The 10,919-nt window shown below is 31.3% G+C and overlaps 3 protein-coding genes across 4 annotated transcripts in view; 1 reads left to right on the forward strand and 2 right to left on the reverse strand.

Moving 5' to 3' along the window:
- Positions 1-3,007, reverse strand: part of LOC115243774 (sialin-like) — an 8,761-nt gene extending 5,754 nt beyond the window's left edge. Inside the window, exon 1 of the mRNA XM_029820991.1 lies at positions 2,815-3,007. Coding sequence (XP_029676851.1) covers positions 2,815-2,860 — 46 coding nt within the window. The 5' untranslated portion in view covers positions 2,861-3,007. The remainder of the gene's footprint in view (positions 1-2,814) is intronic.
- A 1,905-nt stretch (positions 3,008-4,912) lies between these two features.
- LOC115243773 (2-hydroxyacyl-CoA lyase 1) lies at positions 4,913-10,868 on the forward strand. Its single transcript, XM_029820990.1, has 12 exons — positions 4,913-5,100; positions 6,595-6,736; positions 6,972-7,056; positions 7,621-7,802; positions 8,228-8,404; positions 8,491-8,732; positions 8,965-9,150; positions 9,240-9,315; positions 9,530-9,767; positions 9,866-9,973; positions 10,120-10,243; positions 10,316-10,868. Exons 1-12 carry the CDS (start codon positions 5,056-5,058, stop codon positions 10,409-10,411), a joined length of 1,701 nt encoding a protein of 566 aa, XP_029676850.1. The 5' UTR covers positions 4,913-5,055; the 3' UTR covers positions 10,412-10,868.
- The window catches only part of LOC115243780, a 4,890-nt gene continuing 2,283 nt past the window's right edge, over positions 8,313-10,919 (reverse strand). Inside the window, exons 3-4 of one of the 2 annotated variants that reach the window (XR_003885264.1) lie at positions 8,587-8,852; positions 8,313-8,508 (exon numbers count right to left, since the gene is read on the reverse strand). Coding sequence is in view for 1 of the 2 variants with exons in the window: in XM_029821007.1 (XP_029676867.1) it covers positions 9,338-9,365 (28 nt within the window). In the remaining variant the exon portion in view is untranslated. Of the gene's footprint in view, positions 8,509-8,586; positions 8,853-9,322; positions 9,366-10,919 lie in introns of those variants that run through there. The other variant, XM_029821007.1, reaches the window with a different exon arrangement.

Consider the following 10,919-nt stretch of genomic DNA (forward strand, 5'->3'; position numbering starts at 1 on the left):
TATATATATATTAATAATATATTAATAAGCAATTAAAAACTAATTTTTTTCACGGAATAAATTTAGATATATGAAGCTACATATAAAGTCCAGTTTTTAGATTTTTTCTACGAAAAATGAAAAGTCCAAGATAAAAAAGGAAAGAATTGATAGAGATAAAAAAATGTAAAGAATTTTGTTGGAAAGGAAACCCGAAGCATTATGTATTATTTATCGCTTTCCACCATTCTTAGCAAGCAATACACAAATTAAAGTGTTTATTGGAATTTAATCGCATAATTACAATTATAAATGCATATTTATCTCGATATTTTATGTTGTACCACATGACGTTTCTAAGTACTAATAAAATGATAATGTCGAAATCGGATATTTTTTTCTAATGAGACAATTAACATTCTCTTTTGGCTTAAAGTATAAACGTTTAACAGACATTGCAAAAGAATGACATCATTATCGAAATGGGGAATGCCGGAAAATTAACATTTACAGAAAGATATACGAATATTATTAAATTAAGAATACATATAGCGTATAATAAAGCTCCTTTTTGCTTTAATACGTTTTACATTCTCGTGGAATGTTATCTTGGAAAATTGTTCTATTCGGAGCAAAACAAATAGATGAAATAACCTGCTTCAGTCTAATATATAACGTTCGTTATGTATCCTCTAACGAGATTTTAACTCGATCGCTTTCATCGTACGATCCGCGCACTTACGTAATATAAATTTCCAGAAAATCGGTGGAGTACGAATCGAAAGCACGTTTTCGCGCAACGCCCGCATTTAGAAATATTTTAGAGAGAAAAAGTTCACAACCGATTATGCGAAACATTACCATGTCAACTAGATTCGCGAACGATTAGTTTCTCTCTCGAATATCGCAGATCGCAGCAAGCCTTGTGTCATTTGCTTCTCGAGATTCTGCCGTTATATTCAGTTTAATAAAGTTATATTATCGCCCTCTCATGTATGGAAATGGCTTTATCTGATAGAGGATTATAATTATGTTATCACGAGCTAATTTTTTATCTCATCAAATAAAATAGTTAATTATATTTTAATTTTTTAGGGATAATTTAAATTAGCGTTAAACGCGATTATAATTGAATATCTTCTTAAATAATTTGTAAAAATTTCAGAAGACAATGGCACAGAAAATTCAGAGAGAGAGAGAGAGAGAAGATAGTAAATATTTCTTGTTTCATTAAATAAAAAAATTTGATTGTGTGATATTTTCTTATAATCTCGGTTAATGATTGATTCAAGTTAGTACTCTCTCTCTCTCTCTCTCTCTCTCTCTCTCTCTCTCTTCTCTAGCTATAGTTAACTAAATATATATTTTTTATCCTTTTTAAGAAAATATGCTGAGCAGGAAAAACAAACTGCCTGGAGGAAATATTTGGGTATAGATTATATATACCAGATACAAAAAGGCATACAAGTACAAATAATTACAATAATATAAAAAAGTTACGAAAGTCCTGTTTCACAAATGTTACAGAAATTTAATTAAAATTTTATATACTATTTCTACATCTCCTGCTAATGCGTTTGTGAAAGTTGTTATTTTAAAATTCATCGTTAAGACGAAAATTTTTGATCTTGTTGATAGCAGTGAAACATTCTTGTTCTACTACATACAGAGAAAATGTACAAATGTATTTTATCGGTCATGTTATACGCGAGCAAGAAATTATCCTCGCGAAAGTATCCTTATTTAATGTTATCTGGTAATTAAACGGTCATTGTCGGTCACAAACGCACGATCGATCGTTGTGCCTGGCACAGTCTTGTTATTCATAAACTGTAGGTATCGTGAGTTGTTATATTTTGAAAAATATATCAACACGACGTGGTGTAAGACCTTGTTGGGATAACGGTTTAAATAGGAAAATCTACGAAATTCAAAATCGTGTAAATTATAACAAAATGAATAAGCTATATATTCCTGATATAATTCGGAATCATCAATCGCAAGAAAACTAAATTTATATTAATCCCACGATATTTATGTATAAAGTTTCATGTAAAATGGGTTTTTCAAATATTTTTTATAAGTGAATGAAGATGTTTGAAGTCTTAGCAATTCTCAAGACGATTCCCAAGTTTTAACTTATAGTTGACAACGGAAATTAATAGTAAATCCGCAAAGTTTTACGAAAAAAAGCCGGTCATGCAAATCTGCATGGTTGCCTTCACGCGCAACAAGGTTGAGTAACGGACACTATCCAGAAACTATGTCAAAAATGCCGAAAGTAAAAGCAAATATATGCATATAAAAGACGGGGAAAATTTTTCCATTCACCTAGAATCGAGCGAGTAATTGACGGAAATGCATCATTGAGTTGCAAAATTAATCTTAATTTTTTTAATATTTTACTTTCTTTCGAAATAATGGACAATGTATTAAATTCTCTTTCATTTTGATTAGGATGGAATAAGTCTTGCACAATCTTAGAGGATCAAGAATCTTAAAAATGTCAATTTATATGTATATTTTATGCTACATTATATTATCTTAAATATTAAATATCGAAGGCTGAAACGTAAAGGGACAAAAATGTTTCACTCTTGATATAATAATTATTGAGAGCATTAAATGTACATATCGCGTTTATAAATTTCACAAATCAGAACAGGTTTTTCGACAAATATCGCCAAAAGTAAAATCGTTAGAAGACGGAAATTCCTCTCCATTTATGCGATAATAATTGTTAATAGAGTAGTTAATACATTTCGGAGTCTCGAGTTTGCAATATAAGATAAATTTTGCAATAAAAATAAGTTTGCAAAGGAAAATTTAACTTACGTGACAATAATTGGTAAAATCGTTGCTGGTGTTTTTGAAACTTCATATTGTGTAGTATCAATTGAAAAACCGGCGAAACTCAAAGGAACATAATCTCACAAACTCACGACACTTGTGTTGATCTTTGAAATTTTCGCACATGGGCCATGACCATTTGACTGTTGTTCGTCATCTAGCTTTGTAAGGGAATGATTTTCTGTCGAAGCACTCTATTTATACCCCCACACCGGCCGCTCTTGCTACAGGTGTAGGAAAGTTAGAATAGAAGTGGGGGAGTTTCAGTGGCAAAATGAGAGAAGATCAAGGGTTTCTTACCCAAAAACCTCTTTGACAAAAGCGTTTCCGGACCGATAATCTCGGCAGCAATCTCATTTTTTATTTTTTATTTTTTTAATATGGAAAGTTTTGCTAATTATGTAATATAATATTTTCAAAATTAAAGTAGCATATATAATAAAGAAAAGATGTTATGACACTATTATATATATGCCAATTTTTCGAAAAAAATTGTACCGTTTTTTGTTATAATAAGTACTTATTATAGCTAGAAAAAAAAACAGTTCAAATGCAGAGAATGTCCTATGCATCGATATATGGCACACGTTTAGTGTTATCGACCGATTATGCAAACGTAAATCGTGCGTGCAAACATTAAACTTTTATCTGCGAGAATAGTATGCCGTTTTACGTATACATTCTATTGTACAACAATTTCTATTGTACATACAATAATGATGTATTTGAATGTAGGACAAGCTGACCTTAAACTGAACTGGCAAACTTTACTCATTCCAGCAAAAACTAGAATTAATAACATGACAATAATTTGTTTTATATACTTATTTCGGAGATTTGTTTATTTACAAGAAATATCATATAAAGTACTCACTTTTTAATTAAAATATTTGCTAAAATTTTCAGAACGTATCTGTATATTTTCAAGTAATGAAATTCTTGATAAATTGTAATATATGTATATGATTCTCTCTGTGACATATGATTCATTATATATTCCGCGCTATTTCACATTGCTTTTACACGATAAGAATATTTTAAGCGTGAAATTCCAAAAGCAATGCAAGTTTTACCAATCTCATTACATTCAATTATCGTTCTGCCATTTCACTATTCTCGCGATAATGACATTCGCGTTGCGAGTCATTTCATATTTCGCTTTCTACAGGCTTTCTACTCGTTCATTGTAATTCGATGAGCATAACTAGTGTCCGATCGAAACTAAGTTTTGCAGCCGAAACCGAAACCGAAACCGAATTTCGGCTTTTGTCTGAGTTTCGGCCGAAACCGAAACCGAAATCGAACTTTTTCTTTAAGTCAGTTTTGCTCAATATATTATGCTTATTTATTGTATAGGAAATATAAGAGTTACTTATTTAAAATAAAGACACATAAATTTTATTTTAAATTATTTATTATTTGTAATTTGGTACATTTTTGAATGTTAATTATTAATTATTATATTAATGTTTTGTTTATAATTTATAACATGTACGGAACACATAGAAAAAGAAAAGCAAGTCTTATGATATACAGGGTGTCCCGCAACGTGATGTCCACACTGAAATTGTGTATTCTTTTTGTCATTCTAAGTCAAAAAGTCTTAATACACATATACCCTAAGAGTTCCAATATGAGTATATGTCGGCATTTCTCCATAACCTCGGCTCTGTCAGATAGCAATATATATTTCGTTTTAGTACAGCAGATCCTTGTTCTTCAAGATCATCTACTGCATCGGTCCGATCAGAGGAGTTATCATGGGTATCCCATAATTCTTCTTTTGCCTGCTCAATATCTAACTGTTCTGATTATGACACATGGATTTCCACTCTGTTTACTTCGCTTTGCTGTACATTTAAAAAATGTAATATTTCTTTTATACTGATGTCTATTTTATCGTTATATTTATATATTTTAAATGTATTTTTAATTAATTTAAATTTCTGACTTAGGGGAATCCCGTAAATCCAAATTAAATTCGAATTAAATGATTTTCGTTAGATTTGTATTTTGGCGCGATAAAGGCAATATTACGATTACGTAATGTTTCTTATTTATCAGCTGATAATATTGACGGTCATGGAGAGCACGAGTCAACGATCATGATCTAGTCGTGACTTGTGAACGGCGACGAGTGTATATATATTTACGCTCTTGATGCACCGTGCAAGACATTCGTGTTAAATCCCGCGTGTACTCTTTAAAAATCGAACGAACGTCAAGATGAAAACCGGAAATCAAATCGTGGCGGAAGCCCTGAAGGAGCAGGTATTGCCGATTTTATTATTTTAATTTTCTATGACAAAGAGTTTTATTAGTGAACTATAAAATTATATATACATAATCGATATAAATCAGTTTTTTTAGATTGCAAATTTTGAAAATTTCTTGAGAAATATCCTATATAAACCCTTTTTTACAGGACTATTAATTTCGCTAATTTTATTTGATGATTAAAATTTGATGAAACGTTTTGCGGGAGAGGTCGCGCGTCGATTTGAAGGTTATGATCATACGCATATCACGATGCTCACACATACACATCAAGATGCTTACACACACATCATTGTTTACATTCTGGATATTATAACGTGTTTATTATGAATTTACTCTATAACGAATTGTATCGCAAAGTCAAAACAGTTTTCTTAACTTATAATTTTTTATCTTATTGTACTTTGTAACTTTTTTTTAAATAAATTTACTTTTTTCTATTATTTACCATATATCTTGACGTATGTTGAGATAGAGTTCCTTATTTCTACAAAAATTATTGGTTCTTCTATTTTTAGTTATATATTTTTGGTATCTGGCACAAATAGACGATAATTTTAATACTTTTAATGATAAAAAAATAGAAATTAATTAAACATGCACATATAATATTAAAGAAAAAAAAATGATAAAGATATTTCAACAATATTCTGACATATTTAAAAAATAATATATATAATATTATAATACGTAATACTGAATAAAAAAAAATTTATTTCATGCACAAGGAAAGATATTTTTGAGCCGATCTTTTTCATGTTTGCATAAAAAGAAAATAATAATAGAATTTAACAATCGTCGCTAACGATTGTCGGAATAACGGGATAAGATTAAATTTACAGTATATGTATATACAAGTCATATTCGTGTAGCGTTTATTAAAAGTATTTTTTGCAGCGTGTATTTTATCGCGAATGCGTATCCGCGATTCTTATCATAAAATACTTACGTTTCTTTTGCGATGTTATTAACGGTGTACGCTCATCGCATTCTTGATACATGCCGCATATATCAAAACTATATGTATTTATTGAGTCACTATACACATCATCGCTGCTACTGAAATAATAGACATGCGTCTCATTTTCATTCTGTACCCTATCGAATATAATGCGTTATCAATACATTGATAAATATATGTCGCAACTCGTGGGGTCGATCAACTTACGCTTCATGTTTCTATTGAAAATAACGAATCAAGAAAATTGTAATGTATCAATTAAATGAAAAGGAAAAAAAACTTATCTTAATTTTTTTATTTTTGCAGGCACACTTAATCATGCCGTTGCGTGATTTTATATTTGTAGACGTATTTAATTTCTCTCGTAATTGTAACGTATTTTTGTCATGTCTTATTAATATGCATTTTTAAGCACGGAGGAAAATAACAAAGATCTACGTGTGTATCATATATGTATATTCGAATTATTTCTCAGGAGAATAAATCACCCTCTTATACATATATACATATATATTACGAATGCGCAGGGTTTGACTTATGTCTTCGGTATCATGGGACATCCTGTGATTGAATTGGCTATAAGCATGCAAGCCGTTGGTTTGCAATATCTGGGTTTTAGGAACGAGCAAGCCGCTTGTTACGCTGCGCAGGCTTACGGATATTTAACGAGTAAGATTTGATAGATTATTTTTTTACTTCGATATTAATATACTATAATAATTATACGATAATTGAAGTTTTGGAATAACAATGGAACATTATATTTTATATGTTGTCATTCAATTAATCAAACGTTATATAACGAGATAATAACATATCGCAAGGAAATTCAAACGTGCAAAATAATGAGAAACCAGATAAAAATATAAAGATCTTTTATAAAGATCTATTTTTTTTTTTCTAGGAAAACCCGCAATAGTGCTATGCGTCTCCGGTCCGGGTTTGTTGCATGTTATTGGCGGTATGGCAAATGCACAAATAAATTGTTGGTAAGTGATACGCGATTTTTATCATCTTATTAACCTTTGCAAAATTGCATTAAATGAAATGCGTTATCGGTAAAAAAATTTCATTCGAATGAAACATTATAAAGTCAGAATCGTACATACATAATATATAATAATATTGCGGATATATAAAGACTGAAATATACAAAATTTTGATGGGATGGAATTATAAAAGGTAATTAATTTTTTTTTCGTATCTTATCAAAAGATCTACATACATGCGGCAATTTCGTCGCAATTTTGTTCGTCTCGTGTCATGGAAATTGTCCATCCAACTGTCATCCGACTTGTGATTACGATTTCGTAACAATGATTACGGCAGTAGACGGTTATGTAACTTTTATGTGTTTTGTGATTTTTGTCTAATAAAAAGATCGGATTCGCACATCTGCGTATGTGATACATTTTTACTGTCCGTAAAGACTATAGGAAATAATTTTTTTTAAATTATTCCGCTTTCTACTCAAAATTTATGACTTGGATTTCTTAGCATGAAAGTTTCATTATCGTGAATTCGAAGTCTTTATTTGAACATATGTTTTGCAGGCCTGTGCTTGTATTAGGAGGATCTTGTCCAGAAGATCATGAGGGGATAGGTGGATTTCAGGAATGGCCGCAAGTTGAAGCGAGTAGACCTTATTGTAAATATGCGGCAAGACCACCATCAGCCACACTAATACCAATGCATGTTGAAAAAGCTGTACGACTTGCTACTTACGGCAGACCAGGTAGAAATTAGAAGAATATTTAATGGATTTTCTAATGGATTCCAAGAATTTTTCTCCGAAAAAAGCAGTGAAAAATGTCATTTAATGTTTCATGTATTTGTCTCTGGACAGCTCATAAAATTTATAAACTTTAGAGATTTTTTTTTATAGTTTCTTCAATGGTTAGCATTCCTCTCTTGGATTCATTTATTTTCAGTGATTTATTATCTCTACAACAATATATATATAGTATATAAATAAATAAAGAATTTTATTATTAGCATAGAAAATATGCTATTGAAATTTTATTAAACGAAAAAAATTCTTTAGATAATAAATTATCTAAAAAAACTCTATTAGAATATTAGAAAATTGTGTCAATTTATATTTTCCATAGTTTTATGTAACATTCAATTTTATATCTCATTTGATTACGTTATTTGCAGGCGCCGTTTATCTCGACTTACCCGCTACATTATTAACGCAAAATGTGGACGAAAGCAAAATATTTAAGGCTTTACCCTGCTCGCCACCGCCGTTATCCTATCCTGATACGAAATTAATCGAGCAAGCAGCGAATTTATTGATAAGGGCGAAGAAGCCCTTGGTGATAGTCGGCAAGGGTAAACACACAGATCTCGCAGAGAATTTTTACTCGACCATCTTTTTTCTCTTTTCCTTTCTTTCCTTACACACTTTTTATACGAAGGTGCCGCTTACGCTCGAGCTGAAAATCCAGTGAGAGAGTTTATCTATTCAACGAATGTACCCTTTTTGCCGACACCGATGGGAAAAGGCGTTGTACCGGATACAGATGAGCGTTGCGTCTCCAGTGCGCGAACACTCGCGTTGCTGCAATCCGATGTGATTTTATTGCTAGGCGCGAGATTAAATTGGATGTTGCACTTTGGACGACCACCCAGGTTTCAAAGCGACGTCAAAGTCATACAGGTAAATCGGTCACGGTCTCTGATGATGCGAGTCTCCATTTCCACGCAGCTTTCTCTCTCTTCGTTTATTGAAATTAAATTAAAAGAACTAAACGTATCTTCCGTGAAGAGTCTGCAATGACTGAAAAAATATATTTTTTAAAAATCTAATAGCTGCTAAAAAATGTTGAGAAAAATCACTCTTAAACGATATAAATTATTGCACATTATAACATTAATGTAAAACTCTGTAGATTGATTTGTGTGCCGAAGAGTTGCACAATTCGGTGCCGTCCGCCGTCGCCATACAATCGGACATTGCGCCTGCGACGGAATATTTGATGAATGTGTTGAAAAGTCGAAAATGGCATGTCGACCGAAACGATTCGTGGTGGAAGGACCTTGCGGCGAAAATCGAGAAGAATAAGCAATTAGTTCACGTGAGCATATATTTTAATTACGAATTGAATAAAGATTTTTTTTTCCCTGTGCGCGATAAATTCGCAATAATTTTCTCGTTCATTTACAGCGCATGTCATCGGATACCAGTGTGCCCCTGAATTATTATACTGTTTTTAAACATATTCAAGCTGTCATACCGAACGGTGAGCATATATTTTATATCATTTACATACAATTCCGTATAACGATTCCGCTGAAAAAATTGCATGCATTTTAGTTTACAATTTATTAAAAAAAGAATTAACATGCATAGATCGATTCATGAAATTAATAAAAAAAATTGCGCGTGTATGTTTTAAATATTACATATACATAGATATTTTTTTATAATAAAATTTTATCTATATTTTTTTATAGATTGTATCATTTGTTCTGAGGGAGCTAATACAATGGACATCGGACGAACCATTCTCTTGAACGATTTACCTCGTCACAGATTGGACGCCAGTACATTCGGCACTATGGGCGTAGGGCTTGGATTTGCGATCGCGGCTGCCCTTTACTGCAAAGACAACGCGCCGAAAAAGAGAGTAATCTGCGTGGAAGGGGACAGCGCTTTCGGATTCTCCGGGATGGAAGTTGAGACTATGTTTCGGTAAACCTCAGTAGAAAATTACCAAGAGAGAAAAACTGATATTTTATGCGCAAAAGAAATGTAAAGTTATAATCCCAGTGACCTTCCTTTCTTTGCAGATATAAATTACCGGTGATTATTATAATCGTGAATAATAACGGTATATACGGTGGTTTCGATAACGAAACGTTCAGACAATTACAGGCATCTGGAGATCCTACGCAAGTGTACGTATCTCTGCAATCTTAATGTTAAATATCAAACATTAGATTGTTTAATATTATTATATAAACATCTTTGATCTAAATATACTTTCTCTTATATCATGTGAGTTCATATCCAGATACTTGTAATATTAAAATTATATTTTTAGGACACCTCCATATTCTTTGACAGCTGAGACTCATTATGAGAAACTGATGGAAATGTTTGGCAAGAAAGGACATTTCTGCACTACCGTGCATGAAATTCAACAAGCATTAAAGCTATCTCTCAAGGTAGAACTGCTATTGAATCTAGTTCTTTAAATATTAAAACGGAATGCATAATTTATAAAAATATTGTTTCAGATAAAAGATAGTCCCAGTTTAATAAATATTATGATCAACCCGCAAGCAGATCGCAAGCCACAACAATTCACTTGGTTAACGGAATCAAAATTATAAGTGTACATTATATTAAGATTGCAAAATATGTTACTAAAAAACATAATTCATAATTATGATATTCAATCTCTTTTTTGAAAAATTATATTGCTTCATAAGTGATATTAATTGATATCGCTAAATAATAAGAATGCAAAGTTTTTTTAGGCTATGAATGTCTTGTATTGAAATCACATTTTCCAGATATATTTTTGCAATCCAAAGATGTGAAGCACATCCTATGCATGCAATTTGTCTATTATGAAAGATTATATGCATGAGATGTATCTGACATCCTTGGTTTGTGAAAGATACAATGTCTGGAAAATATAATTGCAACGCGATGGATTCAATAGATATATATATCTTGCCAGTGTTGAATACCAATTACAAAAGCAATTAATTAATATTTATTAAGGTAAAATAATAAGGGCTGTGTAAATAGGTTATCTTTACATATATTTTATATATCTATTAATTCTGAGAATTGTTTAATTATATGGGAAATTAGTTTACTGAAATATATATA

Source organism: Formica exsecta, unplaced genomic scaffold (assembly GCF_003651465.1).
Source record: "Formica exsecta isolate Colony F162 unplaced genomic scaffold, ASM365146v1 scaffold733, whole genome shotgun sequence".
In the NCBI taxonomy this organism is placed as follows: Eukaryota; Metazoa; Arthropoda; class Insecta; order Hymenoptera; family Formicidae; genus Formica; species Formica exsecta.

What these genes read in the sequence shown, in the direction of transcription:
- LOC115243773 (XM_029820990.1), top strand. Translation starts at nt 5,056, where the DNA reads ATGAAAACCGGAAATCAAATCGTGGCGGAAGCCCTGAAGGAGCAG. An exon ending in AGAATAAGCAATTAGTTCAC is followed by an intron (nt 9,151 to 9,239) that starts GTGAGCATATAT and finishes GTTCATTTACAG; the next exon opens with CGCATGTCATCGGATACCAG. An exon ending in TCAAGCTGTCATACCGAACG is followed by an intron (nt 9,316 to 9,529) that starts GTGAGCATATAT and finishes ATTTTTTTATAG; the next exon opens with ATTGTATCATTTGTTCTGAG.